Source organism: Sesamum indicum, linkage group LG10, assembly GCF_026168435.1.
Source record: "Sesamum indicum cultivar Baizhima isolate 11 linkage group LG10, ASM2616843v1, whole genome shotgun sequence".
In the NCBI taxonomy this organism is placed as follows: domain Eukaryota; kingdom Viridiplantae; phylum Streptophyta; class Magnoliopsida; order Lamiales; family Pedaliaceae; genus Sesamum; species Sesamum indicum.
In genome coordinates, this window is record NC_142666.1 from 4,218,900 (window position 1) to 4,241,546 (window position 22,647).

The 22,647-nt window shown below is 42.1% G+C and overlaps 3 protein-coding genes and 1 long non-coding RNA gene across 5 annotated transcripts; 3 read left to right on the top strand and 1 right to left on the bottom strand.

The window, feature by feature from the left end:
- Nucleotides 1-705: 705 nt before the first annotated feature.
- Nucleotides 706-5,643, top strand: LOC148785196 (uncharacterized). Its single transcript, XR_016067840.1, has 2 exons — nt 706-1,091; nt 5,294-5,643. It is a non-coding gene; the product is annotated as an uncharacterized LOC148785196 (long non-coding RNA).
- LOC105172402 (Tetratricopeptide repeat (TPR)-like superfamily protein) lies at nt 1,344-7,784 on the bottom strand. Of its 2 annotated transcripts, XM_011093801.3 has the most exons (8): nt 6,869-7,761; nt 6,710-6,776; nt 6,313-6,352; nt 6,086-6,218; nt 5,631-5,702; nt 2,611-2,691; nt 1,681-1,742; nt 1,344-1,600 (listed from the first exon to the last, which is right to left on the bottom strand). In XM_011093801.3, exons 1-8 carry the CDS (start codon nt 7,169-7,171, stop codon nt 1,534-1,536), a joined length of 825 nt encoding a protein of 274 aa, XP_011092103.1. In that variant the 5' UTR covers nt 7,172-7,761; the 3' UTR covers nt 1,344-1,533. The 2 variants fall into 2 exon arrangements, with proteins under 2 accessions (XP_011092103.1, XP_020552839.1); XM_020697180.2 differs by lacking the exons at nt 1,344-1,600; nt 1,681-1,742; nt 2,611-2,691 and adding an exon at nt 5,346-5,484 and having other exon boundaries at nt 6,869-7,784.
- LOC105157126 (uncharacterized) lies at nt 7,707-14,016 on the top strand. Its single transcript, XM_011073435.2, has one exon. It carries the CDS (start codon nt 8,401-8,403, stop codon nt 12,745-12,747), a length of 4,347 nt encoding a protein of 1,448 aa, XP_011071737.2. The 5' UTR covers nt 7,707-8,400; the 3' UTR covers nt 12,748-14,016.
- On the top strand, nt 12,754-13,357 carry LOC148785197 (uncharacterized). Its single transcript, XM_088885907.1, has 2 exons — nt 12,754-13,035; nt 13,085-13,357. Exons 1-2 carry the CDS (start codon nt 12,754-12,756, stop codon nt 13,355-13,357), a joined length of 555 nt encoding a protein of 184 aa, XP_088742033.1.
- Nucleotides 14,017-22,647: the final 8,631 nt, after the last annotated feature.

Genomic DNA, 22,647 nt, shown 5'->3' on the forward strand with positions numbered 1-22,647 from the left:
CTATTGTTGTATATCTGATGTGACGTACTCGTCATTTATTCAGCTTCTCATTGGTCCATGTCATAGATGAGGTGGTTAGTTAGTTACTGGTAGTTTTTGGGTTAGTTGGCTTGTTTGTATTTAAGCATGGGTTCGAACTCCAGCGGTTATCTTCTTCTCCAATTTTTGAATACTGAATCAGATTTCCTGGGTTCTTCCATCCCCTGTTTTATGGTTGTATCAACTTTGATGTTTTGTGCCAAATTCAACAGACTTGCATATCAATTTGCGTACTCAAAGAATTATTTATTTGAACGAATTTAATTTGGTCGCAGAATTTTAGATAAGTGAAGAGAGAAGAAGATAAAAATTTACGTGATTCATATGACCCATGTCCAGAGGGCTAAATCATGTTATTTTCTCTTTAGAGGATATAACTATAATGCATGGACATGGACATGGGAACATGGGCACGATACGATACAAAAAATACAGAAAAATTAGGGCACGATACGATACAAAAAATACAGAAAAATTAGGGCACGATAGTTCACTGACATGGCTATATAATATATATTTTTATTATATATATTCTTAATTTTTCATAAAATTAAAATATGCAATATCAACACAATATCAAGATAAAATAAAAAATAGATATGTCTTACATCTATATTTTTAACTAAATGTGGTTTAAAAAATATACATAATCAGTTTATTTTAAAATGTATGCATGCAATAGAAACTATTTAATATTCAAATTAATTGAGGTCAAGGCAGCGCATTGCAATCCACACATCTAGAGTAATGTAAATAGAAACATCAAACGACCAGTTTTAGGTGCAGAACATCAAGTCAGACAACCAATAGAAGGCCACTTAGCCCTAGAAGAAGCAAGAAGGACAAACGATCGAGGACCGACAAATAGTTTACATGTAGAACACCATCAGTAGTCAAAGGGCACTTAACCTATGAGAAGCAAGAAAGCCAGTCACACAATAAGACCGCGGATAGTTCAGGTTTCCAGGCTGCGGTGGTGGACAACTAGGGTTCCGAGCGGCGGTGGTGCAACTAGGTTTTCATCTCTAGGCGAAGCGTCGGTGTGCAGCTAGGTAAGGCAGCGACACTCAAACTAGGGTTTCAGTAGGCTCGTTTCTTTCTTTTCTTTGAGAAAGTACCATGTCAGAATTTTAGATAAGTGAAAGGAGAAACAGAAGATAAAGATTTACGTGGTTTGGTCATATGACCTACGTCAACAAACAAATGCCCAAAAAGCAAATTCGTGTTATTCTCTCTTAGGATATAACCTTCATCTATTTATATAGGTGAATTACACATGCACATAATGGAAACTGGAACAAATCTCTCCAAAATCAAACCATATAGATATCATAAGAATCACTTAGATATTCTTGTGAGTTTACAATTATTTGGATAATCAATTCATGATTCTCAACAGTTTCGATACACAAAGAATGCTGCTGATGACACACGTATACAATGTACACAGTATGGTAAATACGGAATAATTCTTACCAGGTTTAAGTTAATTTGTTAACTGAATCTCCAGCTTCGGCAATTGCAGTGAACCTTGGCAAGCGATGCCATGTAGTCATCAGACCTGGGACTAAACCACTGTTAGATACCATAGATAATACTTGTGAATCCCCGTTATCAAGAAAACAATGAGAAACACCTAACCTCGAACCATAAGGAGATTTACAGGCAGCGACTAGGTGAAGTTTAGCTTCATCAGACTTATTCTGCATCAGAGCATAATAAATCTAAGTGTCACCCCACTTAGAGGTAATATCTAAATATATCAAAACCACTTAGATTTTCAAAAGCCAGGCCCTGACAAACTTGTAATATCATTCACTTTTAATAGAACAGCAAAATAGACAGACTCTTATAGGACGCAACCATATCCATGTCCAATTCCTGATACAAATAAAATACTCTCACACATGTATCTAAAAATGATTTTTTTTTGTATGCAAACAGGGAATACAACAAAGGATAATTACACTCCCCTCCCTTGAAGTGTTGGTGTAATTACACGTAAACTCCCTATGGTTTGAAAGATTACATCTACAACTCCCCTTAACAAAATTTACTAAATTTTCTAATATTAAGGAAAAAGAAAAAAGTTGAATGAAAATTGATATTTTACCTATATTGACTTATTGCAGATCAAATGATTTTTTCGGGCTAAACTAACCTTATAACAATGAAAATATACCTCCTCATATGCTTGAATGCGTGAAGACGTATGAGGGTGATTTGGTCATAAAAAAATTTATTCGACTTGCAATAGGTCGGTAATAAGTCAATTAAGGATATATACAATTTCTTTTCCTGATTGTTTTATTGATACCAACAAATTCAGTGAATTTTGACTAATTGAGGGATTCATTTGTTAGAGGAAAGCAAATCTCAGGTGTGCTAAACGTAATTTTTCAAACTACAGGGGATTTACGTATAATTACACCAAACCTTAGGAGAGGGAAGTGTAATCATCCCATACAACAAAATTTGAAGAGTAATTTGTTGAAGAAAATAAGAGAACTTTACAACAGCAACATTATCGGTTAGGGATCAATTTAGAAAATATATGGTTCAGAAGGAAACCTGTGATTCATAATAAAGGCCAGCATATAGAGAAGCATAGAAAAATTCACCCTCCCGTCCACTTGAAAATGCTTGACAGAGCTGCCAGAAAAACCAGTTACATTGTATCAGGAACTGCTAGAATGACCAAAAATTGCACACATTCAATAGTTTGATACGAAATCAAGAGGGTACTTGGTTGAGCTAATTTGAAAAATATAATAAATTCATATAACTCGTAAGGTGTTTTTAGAATTATAAGAGGTTATCTTATTTAAAGAATAAACTCTTAAAGTGTTTAAACTAAATAAGATCATGAAACTCATAGATTACCATAAAATTTTACCAAACACTTAATGTTTTGAAGATCTTAAAGGTCATTAAAACACCCTCTAGATTTAGCCAAACACCACTATATCAATATGAAGGAGATTCTTTGATCTATCATTTTTGCATTTTGTTTCCTTGTGAACCAAAAGCAGATGATTTTGTCAAGGTTGAGAAACACGTCCAAAACAAAGTCACAGGTATTTGCAAAGACTCTGATGGTAATTAATTCTCAGAGTATCAAATTAACAAAGTACTCATACCTAACCCATAAAGAGAAAAAACATATTTATTTCATGGGAAGTGGTGTAAAAAAGTCTAGATATATTTAGAAGTACATTCCTGGTAGGTGGTTGTACAATTGAATAAGCAGATGTGCTGCAATGACTAGTGACTAGATGATGCAAACATAGAATTTCTGCCACTACCAAAGCTGAAAAAAAACCATGGCAGAAAGCATAATGGTCTCTTAAGTAAATTCTTCAAGGTAGCCCAGGTTTCCTTTTACCTAGTACGTTACTTTGACAACAAGACGACATTCTCAACCATTGTGCTACCTTCTAATTTGATACATGGTCATGCGGAAGGCTTGACATCAAATTCCTTACTTTTAGATGTTTAGTATTTAACTTCTACTGCGCTAGCATGAGCCTCAGAAACATGCATAGCTTTTATTGATAATATCTTCCTTAAAGCATTTCTTGGCCTATCAAAAGTTGCCTAACTTATCAAACCACATCATTAGCAATCCGGTAGCAAGAACAAATGAATTAAACTTATAATGCTTATAGCTAACATAGGTGCTTTTGTTTTCCTATCATAAAAGAAAACTAGAAAGCAACTCTTCCACATAAAGTAATGCAGGGCAACTTCAGGGGACTTGGAATAGCTCTGATTGGTAATGGCGGCCAGAACATCAGTAAAAAGTTGCACTGATTATGGTAAGATGATCAGTATAATATTTAAGTAAAAAACCGATATCTATAAGAAGTACTTTAGATTAGAAAGGCTGTTTAACTACTAACATAGGTGCTTTTGTTTTCCTATGATAAAAGAAAACTAGAAAGCAACTCTTCCACATAAAGTAATGCAGGGGAACTTCAGGGGACTTGGAATAGCTCTGATTGGTAATGGCAGCCAGAACATCAGTAAAAAGTTGCACTGATTATGATAAGATGATCAGTATAATATTTAAGTAAAAAACCGATATCTATAAGAAGTACTTTAGATTAGAAAGGCTGTTTAACTAGCTGATAAGGATCTCTAGATAGGAATTGATTGGACATATTAGGGATAGATGATACAAGAAAATCATGAGAATGGTTGCAGAAGATCTAAATGTGGAGAGGACAGTATTGACTTAAGACGTCAAAGAATAAGAAGAATTGACCATATAGATGGATGAATCATCCATAAGAGATGCAATTCTGAAATCACAATAATTAATTAATCCAAAACTAGAAAGGCAAAACAAGTACTTGTGAGCTTTGGAAAATTCTAAATCATTCTTATCTATCAATTTCTGCTTCTCGACACTTGAATTCTCTTCCCTTTAGTTTACTGAAAGAAAAAATGGAGAAGAGTATGTCGCCGTAGTAATTTCTTTAAAAAAAATATAACTGTTTGACTGGTTTGCGATTCTACAATCATAAAACTCGTAAATAGAATAATTAACAAAGAAGTGCTGCAGACAGGGAGATCAAATCAGTTGCACAACTGTTTCTTAACAAGGATTGAATGGATCAAGAGATTGCTCAAGGAACTGTATTCGAAATTATTGTGCTTGCATGATATGTGGACCAATGTCTACTAACTTATGGAAAAGAAAATTAGTTAACAAAATACTTCCAGTGGCCAGTAGACAACACCCAGGACAGGGTGCTTCTTTTATGATGAAAGCAAGGATAAGAGGGACACGACATGTGAAAACATTAGAATTACTTTTAATCTAGAGAGTGGTTCGTTAGCTGTGAAGCAAACGGTAAGAAAGCTCCAGGAAATAAGGTTTTTCTACTTTGCGTAAGTGCATGTTAACTGTTCTACATAAGTGACTGTCCATCCCAGGGCTTGAAATAAGTCATTTGCATCCTTTCATCAGCATATCATGGCTGGAGTTGGTTAGGACATTAACTTTCAGAAAGTGGTGAGCTAGATTTTGTTAATTGCAAACTACGACTACATGCTTCACTGCTTGGAAAGTCTGTGCTATCTTTATCTGACAGATAAAAAGCACTATAACAAAGCATTCTAGTAATTATGTGGGGAACATAATTGAAGTTGAGCTTCTAATGAAGAATCACAACCAGGAACAAATTCTGATTAGGAGCCTAATTGTGTCTCTCCTGACCCCTACAATTGGGTCAACTCTCCTGGGCAGGTACAATCTATCTATAATGGGGGCTTTATGTGGGGGATTTGGTAGCAAACAGCAGCAGTAAATGTGGCTGAATGAGATGGGCAGTTTGCAGCAGCAAGAGCAGTGGTAATCCACACTCTTCAAAGTGAAGATGTGAGTTAGGCTTGATCTACAAAGTTGCAGCAGCAGACAATAGAAAAACTAGCATCTTCCTGAACAAAAATAAAGAGCTTAAAAAGAAACAACATATTCTCTAACTCAACCAAACTTTTGCAGAGAAATGAGGTGGTGTAGTTTATATAAATGTCCTACAGATCTAGAAAGCTACAAGATTTTAGTAAGAATTCACATAAATTACCTTTTCTGGGTCACCACCATCTTTAAACATGTTGTAGGCTTCCCTCATGACAGGTCGGGGATCTGTACCAACCTGCATTAGGAAAATAAGCTATTCTTAGTTTCATGCCAATCTTTTAGAATTGCAGCACAAGAGCATGACGTTTCATGAAAGTTGGCATGATGGTGTCTGAGACTTCCTTTATGCTAACAAAGACCAGGAAATGCTAACTGCAAAACATATAGTCTTGACGAAATTTCCAAGATGCAAAATGAGTATCATCTTATTCACCTCTTCAGTGTTTTAATCATTAATTAAGAGACAAAAATGTAAAAGAAGTTTAATGCAACACTCCTATTGAACAAATTAAACTTTAGAGCGGTAATATAAAGATAAAATAACAAATCTCAAGCACATCTACGTCATCGTTGTCTACAAAATTCTCAGGCACAATCATAAATATTCATAGCAATTACCTCCAGAAACCGTCTTCTTGCTTCATCAACTCCATATAATTGAGCTTCACAAAGAAAGCACCATATTGACTCCTCTGTATCATTTGGATTTTGCGCAACATCTAGTCTAAATTGCTCCGCGCCTTCTTCAAATCTAATGGAAAAGAGATCAAGTCCCACACCTTAATGTTAACTACCAATTACTAACATCGCAACATTCAAAAGATAAAAATTAGAGAAACAATTACCTATTAAGATAGTATAATGACAATCCTCTCTGCCAAAGATCTGATTACCTAACCAAAAAAACTCAGCATCATTAAACAATAAATAATTCTTGACTCCATATGTCGATGAAACCACATTTCTTAAGTTAAAACCACCACTAGTCAAGCCCAACTAACTAAACGTTTTAAATTAACACGATAATCCAATAATACCATATGAATATCAGAGAACTGCATGGTTTGGATAAAAAGATAAAAACGAAAAAAAAAAAGTATAATGCTATGATAGACCAATGTGGGAAACTGAAATCAATGGCGTTCATCCATTACACTCTTAATTAGTTCCATTGATTCCTAGAAGAAATAGTTGGATTCTGGCACATTTAACTTATTCAACAACAATATTCAAGAAACTTACATGCTTTCTGACGAGGATCAAGCTCAATAGCCTTGTCAAACTCAACTAAGGAACCCAGAACATCACCCTTCACCATAAGCCACAGTAGACATTCACAGAAATTGCATCTAAAGCGAAAATAGAAAAATGAAATTGTGAATCACAATTGTTGCATTTTACCTGTCTAAAAAGAAGCATTCCACGTCGAACAGCGATGACGGCTTCACGGGCGGAGTTTCCGCCGGTTAAGGCATCCCAGAGCCCAGAAACTGAAGGCAGGAAAAGCCTTCTCGAGAGCGTTGGGATTGAACTCTGGTGGCTGTGAATTCTTGAAAGAGTGGTACCAAAGAAGTTGGAAGCATTTCCCTTTGGGGGGTTTGCTGAGAGTGGAGGTTTACAAACTAAGGAAGAGTGTGGAGAGGAGGTAATCAGCGAGCAGATTGGGCTTGGATCTCCGATTTTCAAGTTGTGGGTTGCTGCCATTGACGGGCTGAGAGCATGAAAATTTGCCACGACTAAAAAATGTGGTGAGCTTGTGAGGAGAGAGAGAGTAGATAAATAGCGCGAACTAACAGATAAACCACTAACGGACACTAAAAGAAACTAAAGGGGTCTATCCAACTGCTGTAATTAAAGCTTTTAAATACCCCCCATACAATTAAATAAAAAAAAAACAGAAAATTCCCATACAGTTCGTGAACGGCTAGACAGAGTGTGTGTAAACTCAGCATGGGTTGCATCTTGGTCGAACACACACATTTCCCATTTGGATCGACTTTACTGTGTCATGCGCCGTTGTTGGTTAATCGCACTATGGCAAAAACACAATGGAATGAGGGACGCTCAAGAGTCAAAACCCATCCGTTTTGAAGCTCATTGGATAAAATCGGCTAGCTGCAAGCAGGTAATCTTGGGGTCATGGCGTAATTCATCGGACTTCGACCCAAATGGTGATCTTATGCGAAATATTGGGGGATGTAAGGTGGGCCTGATGCGTTGGAGCCGCGAGGAGGAATTTAGGAACATGAAAAACGAATTGCAGCTTTGGAGAAAGAAATTTGCTCTATTCAGGCTGGGAGAATTTCCGTGGGTAGCTCAAGCTAGGATTCGACACCTTAAAAATGAATTAGACCATCAATCCGCGGAGGAAATAAAATGGAAGCAAAGGGGAAAGGCAGCGTGGTTGGAGAGGGTGATTGATGAGTATTCAAATATCACACCTACAAAAGGACCGAAACACCCCTCATTAAGGGTATTACAGTCATTTCGCGATCAGGATCCGCGTATATTGTAGCAGGCGGGTCGCATTTGACCCGACCCGGATCGCGTACACCGACCGAAGACCCGGACAATGACCACCGTTCGATCAGAACGCGCACCTACAAGATAAGGCCACGTGGCCCAGTACTTGCCGTACAACTGTGTACTATAAATAGACCCCGACACGCCATAAATGAGGTAACTGATACGCATTAATTGAGACCGAATTCCTTGATCGTACCTATTTCATTCGACCAACCTAACTTGAGCGTCGGAGGGTCATTGTCGGGGACGTGCCCGACGAGCTCACAGTTCGTGTTTTATTCTCAGGGGACCCAAAAATCTGGTCTTGGACGAATTGGCACTGAGTGGAGATCGAATTACGAGATCGCATTATTCGAGCCGAATCAGTTGGCGCCGTCTGTGGGAACATCTGAGAATTCCTTAGCATAATGGAAGGTTCGTCGAGGAGAAACGCCGGGGAAGAAGAAACACCGAGAAAAGGAGCGGGAGCAACCATCCAACTAACCCCTGATGAGTTACAGAAGATGATAGAGGACGCTAGCCGGAAAGCAATCGTGGAATATGAAAGAAGAACTGCGACCCCTCTGGTCAAAGAAACGGCGAGGAGGCAGCTGTTCGAGAATGTGGAGCCGCTGCGGGAGTCGAGAATACAAGGGGGACCGGAGCCTCGCAGTAAACGACCAGCATCATCTGACGCTGGCTCCAGCAGCCATAGTCGTGCGAAGAGAAGGGAGCCGGTAATTTCGCGTGCGGAAGTAGAAAGTGTAGGAAAGCAGATAGAGAACCTCAACAAGCAGATAGATGAACTGAAAAAGCGAGGAGAAATAGTTGCGCACAATAAAAATTCACCCTTCTGCAATGACATCCTGGTCCAAGTGGTAGAGCCAGGATTCCGAGTACCCAACTTGCCGAGGTATGATGGAATTAAGGATCCCTACGAACATGTAACGGCCTTTGACATGGTGATGAACTTATACGGGCAACCAGGCCCAATCATGGCCAAATTGTTCGCAACCACATTGACTGGAAAAGCACAAGAATGGTTCACCAACTTGCCTCGGGGAAGCATTGATTCACATGAGCAAATGATCCAGAAATTCTCCTTTCACTTCGCGAGTCGGAGGAAACAAAAGAGATCTGCCACCCACTTATTTACTATACGGCAGAGAGAGGATGAGACCTTAAAGAGTTTTGTAGGGAGATTCAACAAGGAAATGATAGAGATTCAGGATTTGCGCATAGATATGATGGTCAGTATTTTGATTCACGGCTTGAAGAAAGGCCCATTCGCATCTGCACTTGCACGCGACCCACCCGGAGATGCTGAGCAGCTTATGGCTCTAGCCCAGAAATATATAGATGAAGAGGAGATGAATGCGATGAAGGATTACGAGCACAAGGAGCGTGAGCAGATGTACAGGAAATCGAACGAGGCGAGAGAGGCCGGTGGAAGTAGGCAAAGGCAGGAAAAGCAAAGGGAACCCAAGTACATTCCCAAATACCACAACTACACCCCGCTGCCAATGTCACGGGAAAAGGTGTTGATGATGGTCGAGAATGCGGATGTCCTCAAATGGCCGAGGCACACCAGGTATACCCCCTCCAAAAAATTCTCTAACAAATACTGCAGGTTTCATCGGGAGAGAGGGCACAACACGGAAGAATGCTTCCAATTAAAAGATGAAATCGAAAGGTTAATAAGGCAGGGGTACTTCAGAGATCGAGTCCACTACAGTTGCAAAACGGGCAGGGAGGAGCCCAGGAGAAGCAGGTCGAGAAGCCGAGATCGGAACCCGGGCCCCTCGAAGTCAACACAGGCCCCAACCGCAGGAAATAACGCGCCGACTAAAGGAGTAATCTATACGATCGCGGGGGGTTCTAGCTCGAATAACTCGAACAGAGATAGGAAGAGATGCGCCCGGACTATGAATTCAAGCCGAGGGAAAGAGTTTGTGCTAAAGGTGGAAGAGGAGGAAGCCATTTCCTTCAACAGCTCAGACAAACCAGAAGAGACGGGGGAGATGAACGACCCAATCGTCATCAGACTCGACATAGCGAATTTCACAGTGCATAAGGTCTTGGTGGATAGTGGGAGTTCTGCAGATATCATCTTCAAAAGTGTGATCGACAAAATGGGCTTAGAAAATCTTCGGTTAGAGCCGGTTAAAACACCGCTGGTCGGATTCGGCGGAAGTGAAGTGACGTCCTTAGGAATGATCGAGTTGCCAGTGTCCATAGGAGACGAACCCAAACGGAGGACTACAATGGTGAAATTTTTGGTAGTAGACACACCATTTGCGTACAATGTGATATTGGGCAGGCCAGGATTGAATTCGTTTAGGGCAGTCATCTCCACCTATCATATGAAGGTGAAGTTCCCAACGGATCGCGGGGTTGGAGAGGTAGCATGCGACCAAAAAGAGGCCCGAAAATGCTACAATCTATCATTGAAGGGAGAACCTGAGGCGAAGAAAAGAAAGGTCAAGGAGGACGCTGAACCACGACCCTACGAGCCTGAATATCTAAAGCCCAGCGAGGAATATAAAGTCGTGCGGCTCACCCCCAAGGAGCCGGAAAAAACCACCAGGATAGGTGTGAGCATGAAGGAGAAGGAGATGGCGATGATTGAGTTTCTGAAGGAGAACATGGACGTGTTCGCATGGGGTCCGTCTGATTTCACGGGGATCGACCCGGGAGTGATCGTACACAGACTAAACGTAGATCCAGCAATGCGACCCATACGGCAAAAGAAGAGATCATTCGGGAGCGATAAAAACGAAATCATCCGAAAGGAAGTGGACAAGTTGCTCGATGCCGGGTATGTAGCAGAGATTCAGTACACTGATTGGCTATCTAACGTGGTGCTTGTCCCCAAATCCTCCGGGAAATGGCGAATGTGTGTGGACTTTACAGATCTGAACAAGGCGTGTCCAAAAGATCCCTACCCGTTGCCTCGGATTGACGTCATGGTGGATTCAACAGCAGGTTACGAGATGTTCTCGATGATGGATGCGTACCAGGGGTATCACCAGATCTACATGGCAGAGGATGATAGAGATAAGACTTCCTTCATCACGGAAAAAGGAATATTTTGTTATAACATGATGCCTTTTGGTTTAAAAAATGCAGGAGCCACATACCAGCGCCTGGTTAATAAGATGTTCGGGAACCTGCTCGGAAAAATGATGGAAGTGTACGTGGATGACATGCTCGTAAAGAGCAAGAGGTCGCAAGATCACCTCGCGGATCTCGCCCAGGCGTTCGCTATCATGAGATCATACGGGATGAAACTCAATCCAGACAAATGCACATTCGGAGTAGGAGGGGGTAAGTTTCTAGGATATATGGTTAGCGAACGAGGGATCGAAGCTAACCCGGAAAAGATTCAAGCCATCATGAATCTGCGATCCCCAACCACGATCAAAGAGGTTCAGAAGTTAACAGGGAAAATCACCTCCCTCGGCAGATTTATTTCGCGATCGACAGACAAAAGTCTCCCCTTTTTCAGGGTTTTGAGGAAGCCCAAAAATTTCGAGTGGAATGGGGAGTGTGAGAAGGCTTTGCAGGAGCTGAAAGAATACCTGACAACCCCTCCTTTATTAGCAAACCCAAAGGAGGGTGAAGAACTGCTCCTTTACCTGGCCGTATCGGAGCACGCGGTCAGCTCGGTGCTAGTGAGAGAAGAAGGAGACCAGCAGAATCCCATCTATTACGTGAGTAAAATGCTCCAAGGAGCCGAGCTAAGATATACGGAGATGGAGAAGTTGGCGCTTGCGCTAGTGGTCACCGCTCGGAAGCTGCGGCCATACTTCCAATCGCATAGAGTGATCGTGCTAACGAATTACCCCCTGAAGCACATAATGTCGCGACCCGAAGCGTCAGGTCGACTGATCAAGTGGACGGTAGAGTTGGGGCAACATGACATAGAATATCGACCTAGGACGGCCCAAAAAGCGCAAGTACTAGAAGATTTTGTGATAGAGCTAGCAAGTGAACCCGAGTTACCCAGAATGGTCGAGGAGCGAACCTCTAAATGGATGCTGCACGTAGATGGAGCCTCGAACGCCAATAGTGGAGGAGCAGGAGTATGGATACAGGGACCGAAGGGAGTCGAGATCGAAGCAGCTATTCGTCTGGCTTTCCCAGTGACCAATAATGAAGCTGAGTACGAAGCGCTAATACTGGGACTAGAGCTCGCCTTCCAGGCGGGCGCCAAAGATTTGGAGGTGTTCACGGACTCTCAGCTAATCGCGTTGCAGATCGAGGGAACATATGAGACGAGGGAGAAAACCATGACGTCTTACAAAGAGATCGCTCAGCAATGGATGAGAAAATTTGACAGATGTTCGGTTTTGCAGGTTCCTAGAGTAGAGAATGACAAGGCAGACGCCTTGTCCAAATTCAGGGCCGCCATGGATGGGATTGGAGATCGCAAGATTACTGCTCTGGTTCGAGCGCGACCAAGCATCGCAGGCAAGATAGAGATTCAGACGGTCGCAAAACCCAAATCATGGAAGGACGAGATTGCCAAATATCTTGAAGACGGCACCCTACCTGTTGATCCCATCGCCGCTAAGAGAGTCAAATTCAGAGCCGCCCGATTCACCATGTTGTCAGGACAGCTCTATAAACGAACAGTTGATGGACCCCTCCTGAAGTGTTTAGACGAGGAGAGAGCTCTATATGTCATGCGAGAGATTCATGAAGGGAGCTGCGGTAACCACTCTGGAGCTCGGTCGTTGGCACAGAAAATAATGCGTCAAGGATTCTATTAGCCTACGATGGCAAAGGATTCCAAAGAGCTAGTAAAGAAATGTGAAAGCTGCCAAAAATATGCATCTCTAATACACCAACCTGCGACCCCGGTGGAACCAATCAAAATAGCCTGCCCATTCGACCAATGGGGGATCGACATCGTTGGACCATTCCCCCCCCGCACCAGCCCAGAAAAAGTTTATCATTGTGGCGGTGGAGTACTTCACCAAATGGGTCGAAGCGGAAGCAGTCGCGAAGATATCCGAGAACGAAGTCATCAACTTCATTTGGAAAAACATCATCTGCAGGTTTGGTCTGCCTCGCATTCTAATTTCTGACAATGGCACGCAATTCCAGGGGAAAAAGATCATGGGATGGTGCAAGGAGCTTAAGATCGCACAGCACTTCACAGCAGTTGCGAACCCGCAAGCCAATGGACAAACAGAGGTGACCAACCGAACGATCCTCCATCATTTGAAAACACGGCTAAGCAATAAAGGATCATGGGTTGACGAACTTCCAGGGGTCCTATGGGCTTATAGAACAACACCTCGAACAGCAACAGGGGAGACGCCATTCTGCTTAGTATATGGAACGGAAGCTATCATCCCAGCGAAAATCGGGGAATAATCCCAGAGAGTGGCGATGTATGATCCCGAGGCCAACCAACAGGAGCGAAACTTTGATCTCACTGTGATCGAGGAAAAGAGAGACGCGGCGTACGCAAGGATTCTGCACCGCAAGGGATTGATGATGAGAAGCCAGGGTCGAAGAGTTCGACCGCGACAGCTCCAGGTGGGGGATCTCGTGCTCAAAAAGGTCGAAATCTCAAAGCATGTAGGCAAACTAGAACCACCGTGGGAGGGGCCATTCAAAGTAGTGGAGATCAAGAAGAGAGGGACATATAGGCTGCAAGACATGCAGGGACGGAATTTGCCACGACCGTGGAACATCCAGAATTTAAAGAGGTTCTACGCGTAAACCTGAAACACATCAACTGCTGAGAGGTCGCATAACCAGGAGCCTGTGAAAGGCCATCAACTGCTGGGAGGTCGCACAACCAGGAGCCTGTGAAAAGCCATCAACTACTGAGAGGTCGCATAACCAGGAGCCTGTGAAAGGCCATGAACTGCTGAGAGATCGCACAACTAGGAGCCTGTGAAAGGCCATCAACCAACGGATTGTATAAACGTCAACAGAGACTTCTAGCAGATTACCAGATTGCATGATTAAAGGTTAGGAGGGTTGTGTCCGGATTACCAGGTTGAACAATGTTATTGTGTAAACATCTGTACCCACTGTAAATTCATTTAACTTGATTTATAAAAACTATGTGCACCCTTTTTATGCCCTTTCGTTCTTGTCCGCATGCACTTATCTTTTCTCTAATCGCAACTATGCAAATTCGCTGAAGCAAAACGCGAACTGAAAAAGACGCGTCCAAAAAATGCTAACTGAAAAAGACGCATTCAAGCTAAGCGCGAACTGAAAAAGACGCGTCCAAAAATGCCAACTGAAAAAGACGCATCCAAGCTAAACGCGAACTGAAAAAGACGCGTCCAAAAATGCGAACTGAAAAAGACGCATTCAAGCTAAGCGCGAACAGAAAAAGACGCGTCCAAAAATGCGAACTGAAAAAGACGCATTCAAGCTAAGCGCGAACTGAAAAAGACGCGTCCAAAAATGCGAACTGAAAAAGACGCATCCAAGCTAAACGCGAACTGAAAAAGACGCGTCCCAAGAGGCAAACTGAAAAAGATGCATTCGAATACCATTTCGGAAGACAAAAACTCCTAGTACGCGAAGGCAAAATGTTGTACACGAAGGCATAAACCAATTATGAAGAACATCAGATCAAAAAAGTAATCTCATTAACGAATGGAACATTTACAGGTTCGATATGCCCCACGGGTCGATCCCCCCAAAATGTACAAGTTAATGTCCCGGTATGTATCGAGGGGAAGAAGGGGTCATACAAAAAGAGGAGGTCATACAAAAAAGACCAAAAAATCCTAGCAAAAAGGAGTTTAAGCAGCTTCGTCGTCATCTTTGCCCTCCGCCTCGGCTTCGGCTTCCATCTCCGCACGAAGGACCATGAACTCGTTATCCTTCAGTTCGGGGTCCGGGGGATAGGGTTGGAGATCGCCATCAAGAGTGATATCCAATCGGCTGCGATCAAAAGACTCTTGGAACCCTCCGAGTTTCTCGATTTGGTACTCGCAGGTCTTATAACCTCTGGCAAACGAGTCAGTAGATTTGAGCTCAAAGGCAGTCGTAAAAGTGTCCGTCTTCAAGAAATCACGGACAGCAGCCATTCGGGAATCAGCCAGGAGTTTCTGGTGCTCCTCCAGAGGGATGCGACCAGACTGGCCTTCTTCAAAACCCCTTGTATGACCCTCCGCCAGTCCGGCCTCGCGACCAGCATCGAACCCCTCCTTCCTGCCTTCGGCCAAGGCAACTTCCCTTTCGGATATGGCGATCTCCCTCTCCTTCCTAGCGACATCGAGCTCGCCCGACAAACGTTTAATCTGCTCAGCATAGGACAGCAGTTCATCCGCATGCTTCAGTGCCTGGTTGTCCAGATCCACCACTCGGGCCTGAAGCTCTTGCACCTTCTTATCAGACTTGATGTAGTTCTTGCGGTAAGATGTGCATTTCAACGACAAGCTCCGGAGAAATGTTAGACCCTGCAAGACCATTGATATATGAGTTCGGGTAGATAAGGGCAGCCTGGGATAGAAATTTACCTGTAGCATAGCGTGGGCACCGAATTGCTCGACCCGAACAGGATTGGTCGTTATCAGGGAGCCTTGATCGCGAAGTGAAGTCAGTGAGTTATACACGTCAAAAGGCTCCCCCTCGGCCTCAGCAAAAAGCACCGTGCTCGTGGAGTCATCCCACCTCGAAGGCTTCGTCCGGGAGGCGTCGGGGTGCGACTGGGAGCCCGCTGCAAACCCCCGGGCTTCCTCCCAATGCAAAGCGAGCTGCTCCAACTTCAGAAACCTGTCCCGCTCATCTTCTTGGCTGGACTTGTCTGTAGCTTCCCGAGCCATCCTGCTCAGACTCTTAGGCCGTGGGGACGGAGATTTAGGGGGATCAGAAGGACCCACCGACTCCTTCCCCTTTGAATCTTCCTCATGCCCGTGTTTCAACGAAGACCGTTTCCTTTTTTTCGGTTTCTCCCAACCAGCCCTCTCCGGTTTCTCAGACTCCACCCCTAGATCGCCGCTGATAGTATCCAAGTTCAACTCCAGGTCGCTGGAGTTATATCCGAGAAGAGGCAGAGAGGGGGTCCCTTCGCTGTCGACAAGGATGGGCTGGCGGTCAGTAGGAACGGGCGACACACGGACTTGTGACGGAAGGGGTGCTGGAGGAAGATCCTTAGGGGGAACAGGACCTTTAGCAGTTTGATCCTTAGCAGAGGTAGAAGCGACCTGTTTCCCCTTGGCCTTAGCCTTGTCCACTTCGTTCGCAGCCGCTTGCATCCGAAGGGCATTGCGCGAACTCATGATGATGCTATCTGCAAGACGAACAGACGCGTAAGCGTGATAAAACAGGACGATCAGAACAGCGAGAGAAGAGAAAATCACCTAAGGACTCCTCAATGTGGAGGGACGCAGGAGAAAGCCTAGAAAGTTGTAAAACTTTCTCAGATAGAAGCTTCTTGGGGTCATACTTATAGGACGTTAGACTCCTTATTTGGTCACCTTCTAACCCCCCCCCCCACTAGTTTTCGGAAGAGGTTTATACTTAGTCCACTCGTTCTTGAAGGGCCAGACACCTCTAGGAGGTCGAATAAAAATATAGCGATCTAACCAGACCCCTACATTCGACTTCAGGGCGCTCAGATACCCATACTCGGGCTTGGCCGAAAGGTAGAAAAAACCTCTACTCCCAGACCGCTTGGAGGTGGTGAAAGAATACAGACTCCAAAAGTTATCAAAACTGGGTTCGAGACCTAAGAATTGCATTATTACCACAAAAAGGATAATATGGGTGATAGAATTAGGAGAGAGTTGCATGGGACATAACCCCAGCTTATTCAAAATCGAGGCCACAGGAGGAGCCAAGGGAAACCGAAGTCTGGCGTCAAGGTGTTTGATAGAAAAAGCACTAAAACCCTCAGAGGGACGGTGCATATGATCGAAAGTGGCAGGAATGATGATGTCATAATCAGACGGAATATGGTACTTCTCTCTGATCCTAAGAACCGATGGACCAGCTTGCTTATCATGAAGTTTGGAAATAGGAAACTGCTTGTTCCTTTTCGAAGAAGTAGAGAAAGACCCGTCAGCAGACCCAGACACAGACTTAGATGCACACCCAGACTCGGACCTAGACACGGACTCAGAACCAGACTCAGGAAGAATGGCAGCGGATCCAGAACCAGGATGCGACTTAGAGTTCGAGTTAGAGCTGGAAGACATCGTACCTTAGAACAGGATGGCTCTGGAAGCTGCAGATCGAATTCGAACTTCAGGCTGTAAAGACGGTCGCAGAAAGTCAGTATGTGGGGCAGGTGAAACGTTTTGAATGCTGGAAGTATTTATAGGCGAAACACCCTCGGGATACGAGCCATATAACAAATCGATAAGACGGAGACACGTGTCCGCAGCGACAGTTCGACTTCCTCAAAGGCGCAAGCACGCACTTTGAGAAAGTGAGGGAGTAATGATGAGTATTCAAATATCACACCTACAAAAGGACCGAAACACCCCTCATTAAGGGTATTACAGTTATTTCGCGATCAGGATCCGCGTATATTGTAGCAGGCGGGTCGCATTTGACCCGACCCGGATCGCGTACACCGACCGAAGACCCGGACAATGACCACCGTTCGATCAGAACGCGCACCTACAAGATAAGGCCACGTGGCCCAGTACTTGCCGTACAACTGTGTACTATAAATAGACCCCGACACGCCATAAATGAGGTAACTGATACGCATTAATTGAGACCGAATTCCTTGATCGAACCTATTTCATTCGACCAACCTAACTTGAGCGTCGGAGGGTCATTGTCGGGGACGTGCCCGACGAGCTCACAGTTCGTGTTTTATTCTCAGGGGACCCAAAAATCTGGTCTTGGACGAATTGGCACTGAGTGGAGATCGAATTACGAGATCGCATTATTCGAGCCGGATCAGTGATAGAAATACATCCTTTTTTTTTTCCATGCCAAAGCATCCCAGAGACAAAGAGGCGATTCAATGTTATTTCCACGACGTTTTCTCTTTCGAACATGCTACTCATGATGAGCTAGAGCAAGCGATTGGCACTGTCCAGAGTCGTGTCCCCCGGAGGAAACGAACCAAATATTACTCGAAGATTACACGGTAGAGGAGGTAAAACTTGCTCTTACTCGGATGTTCACTTTCAAGTTCCTAGGGCCGGATGTCATTCTGCCCGTATTCTATAAATAAGAATAAAATATATAAATAAATATATTATATTTTAAAAAAGAAATAAATAAATAAAATAAAAATAAATTAAAGGTATTATCAACAATAATATCACAAATGTTATTTGTGAGTGAAAAATATCTTTTCTTTTTATATTAGTTTAGATTACTAAAAATAAAATAAAAATATATTTTTAAATTAAGTTACCTTGACATTTCCTAAGTTTATGTCCAGGAGGTTTTGACATTTTCAGGAGTTTCTACATTTTAACAGAACAATTAAAATAAACACTCTTCTTATTTTAATAGTTTATGGACGTTTCTAAACATTTTCTTTAATAGCTAGGCAGTTTGGGCATTTCCAAACGGTTATAGAAATTGTTGTTTTATGTTTAATTGTTGGAGTTATTGGTGCTACTGTTGGACATCTATATATAGAGCTCATATGAACTTCAAAATATACAACTCAGTTTTTGAAAATACTACTTTCTCTCCCAATGTTTTCTCAAGCTTTCTCTTAATTGAGAATTTCTCGAAGAGAATTCTGATGTAGTGCAACATCATAATTTTGTGCCGTCTTATTTCGGAAGAAGTAACATTGTATACGGTGCACTTGAAAGGGGGCATCTTATTTCTTTAAGGCAAGAAGATTATAATCTTTGATTCGATTAGCGGAGTTGTTCATCTCCCCTGCAATGGGGAATCGTTGTCAACATGGCAGGAGGAGGCTGCCGATACAACGCCTGAAATGGGGTCATCCCAATCGAAGAATTGAGGCTTGAGTCGTACCAATATTCAGCCAAGTGCAGGAACCGTGCCCAACGATGAGTCATGTCGCTTACAGAATAGCGGAGAAAGGTTTTCAAAACCCAATTCAAGACCTCCATTTGGCGTCCGTCTGAGGATGGTAGGCACTATTGTAACTTAAGGTGGTTCCACTTAACTTGAACAATTCACGCCAGAACTAACTGAGAAAAATGCGATCTCTATCACTAATAATTCTTTTTGGCATTCCATGAAGGCGGTAGGTAACCTTAGAAAATACAGAAGCAAGGGACGTTGCAGTAAACCATGTGCCCAAGTTAACCAAGTGTGCATATTTGGACAATCGATCCACAATGACCCAGATTACCCTCTTCCTTTCCAACCAAGGTAAGTATGTGATGAAGTCTATGTTAATATCTTCCCATATCCTGTGAGGGATAAGGAGTGGTTAGAGAGTGCGCAATGGTTGCTAAGTAGGGTATTTGGTTTCTTAGCAGGTGGAGCAGTGCTTGATGGCCCGAACACCGAAATGCCCCAATCAAGGTAATGATATTCAGTGCGCAACAATTTATGAATGTCATTATACTTCAAAACAAAGAGTTGATTCTTAAAGTAAACCAAGTCATATTGTGTAAAGTGAGAAGTGACCTTGGAGTAGATAGGAAGTGTGATACTAGAGATTTACTAGCCCGATGAGAGTGGTAGTAGGTCCATAATTGCTCTAGTACCATCGGGGTGGTAGCCGTGACAACAGTGAAAATAAGGCAAGAAACATTGCGGTGGCGTGACAAAGCATCAACCACGGGATTGTCTTGGCCGGGTTTGTAATGGATCTCATAGTCGCAACGTAAAAGTTTAGTAAGCCAACGCTGTTGAGCTGGAGTTTGTATTGTTTAATTGATTAGGCTTTTCAAACTTTTATGATAAATGTAAAATCCAAAATTTGCGTCCCAATAGGTATTGCTCCATGCGTACGGCTTTGGAGATGACGAATATCTCCCGCTTGTAGGCTGAGGTGGTTTGCATCTGGGGCCCCAACATCTTGCTAAAGAACGCAATTGGATGGCGGCGTTGTGATAAAACAACCTCCACGGCCACTTAGGCGTGTGTTGTAACATCAAACGGTTGAAAGAAGTCCAACAGACTAAAAACGGGAAAGGAGAGCGTGGCCATTTTGAGGGTGGTAAATGTCGTTGCTGCTGCAGGTGGCCAATTGAAGGTTTGCCCTTTGAGCAGGTCTGCTAGCGGGCCTTCTATCGATGCATTATGACGAATCGACGGTGGTACACTGTGAGGCCAAGAAAAACTCGTAAACTGATGAGGGACTACAAGGGTGGCCAATCTGCAATGGCATAGAGTTTCGAGGGGTCGGGACCACTCCCTTGGCCGAATTCACATGGTCGAGGTAATCTACTAAGGGGCCGCCAAAGGTGCATTTGCTGAGCTTAGCATAAAGGGATTACTCCTGTAAAATGTGTTAAAACTTGCACAAGATGAGTCAAATGAACATCCCATGAGTTACTGTAACAAAGATATCATCAAAGAAAACTAAGACGGAAATGGCAAAGTAAGGGGCAAAATATGTCGTTCATGACTTCCTGAAATGTGGAGGGGGAATCGGTGAGGCCGAAGGGCATCACAAGAAACTCAAAGTGGCCGTGAATGGTCCGAAAGGATGTTTTATAGGTTTCATCCGTTGCCACCTGAATTTGGTGATAACCGACCTCAAGTCCAAGTTAGAGAAGATCGAGACACCATATAGCTCATTCAGTAACTCGTCGATGGTGGGTATTAGTAATCGGTCACGAACATTGACCGCATTTAGGCCTGATAACTGTCGGGGAAGCCCAATTCATCAACTAACTCAAAACAAGACCAGGTTTAGCTCAACAACCCAGGCGGTGGAAATGGGTTGATTCAGCCTCCAGTTCGAAAGTCCAGCCGAACTACCTCAAGGCTTGCAAAATTGGAAAATTATTGCGTAGTTAAATAAATAACTAGAGTAGGACAAAAGCTGTTATTTGTCTAGTACTTATGGTAGTGGCACTTAGCAAAACAATCCAAATTGTAGTACCTGTATTTACCTCGTTGCAGTAATGGAAAAAAGAATAGCAGAATTTATTCCAAAAATTTGTCTCTTCTGCCTCCCTTTTTCGGATTATTTGTTTATTCATATATAACATGTAGCACCCCCTTCGCTACAGGAGCTATATCTACCCTAACCATCTTAGTTATAGTAATCTCTGTGTTCATATATATACATTTGCACATAATCATCTAATCAATTTGCATACGTAATCCCAACACGTCATAACAGGCATTATCAACCCACAACATTATATATATACATATCAAACACCACAAGTAATCTCTATGCTTACGTTCCCTCTATACAACAAAATATGATTTGTACTCTAACTGACAATGAGGAGAAAACAGCATACTGGCTCGACCTGCCTGAGTATAGCGCGTAGACCTAATTTTCAACAGTCAAACACCTCAAAGTCTACTCCTGAAAGAAAATATCAACAGAGGGATGAGCCTGCCACTCAGTAAGTGAATAATCAGCCCTATCTATATATGTATATCAAACACAGCCCAAACAGGACAAGTAGGCAACATGCATGGATTACAGTCAATTTAATTCCAACATAATTATAGTACACCACATAGCTAACTCACAATAAAATAATCAATTAAACTTCCTTTTTCCTAGTTTGCTTACCAGAAGGTGATATCGTATTTTTCCCGTCAACTCAGTCTCACCGTTATGTAAATTCAAGTGAATCCCCTTGATAGCCAGCTCATCAATCTCATTTCGCATCATAGCTCTTTCATTTCGCAACATCGCTCTTTTCATATCATATTTTTTTTCATATCGCAACATCGCTCTTTTCATTTCACATCTTTTTCATATCATTTCGCCTTATAGGCTTTTCAACACATCAAGAGGTATTCACACCATAATTATATTCAATTTCCACCACTCTCTCATATCCACATATCACCATTCTTGTAAGCAACTAGTAACGTAAAATAATATATCAACATATTCTCATTTTCAAACATCCACAACACATCAAACAACAAACATAATATTTCAACGTGTCTTCATATTCCACGTACACAATATCGTCAATCAAATTAAATCATTCACTATTCATATATTTTCGGATAAACCAACATCAGCAGGAACCACAAATTTATATAATAGTAATATCACAAATAAATGGAATATATATAGATAATACTAATTATTTACTTACCTCAACCTCACAACGTTTCTTTCTACTCAATCGCTAATTGTCAGTCCTTTCACCTTACCCCCGTATCATATAATGAGTTATACCACACACCATTAATATATTGAGAATATCGTAATTTCTTTAAAATATAATATTGAATATCATTTGTATAATTTCTAATAATCCTTTAATATTTCATTTCTATCGAAATACAAATCTTCATTTTCCTATTTATTAACATACCATTTATTAAATATAATTTTTGGAATACTTTTATGAATTTTCTATCAATTTCTCGTTATTATACACTTTAATTGAACAATAATACATATAATTGCGTATTTGGTTAATAATTTCGATGGAATTATATAAATTAACTATAGTAATATTCCAATCTAACGAATTTAATAATCTAATTAACCAACGGCATCATTTTTATATCCGATTCTATATTTAATTAGACACTATTTTAAATAGCCAAACCCATAAAATATTTCGATTAAATGATAC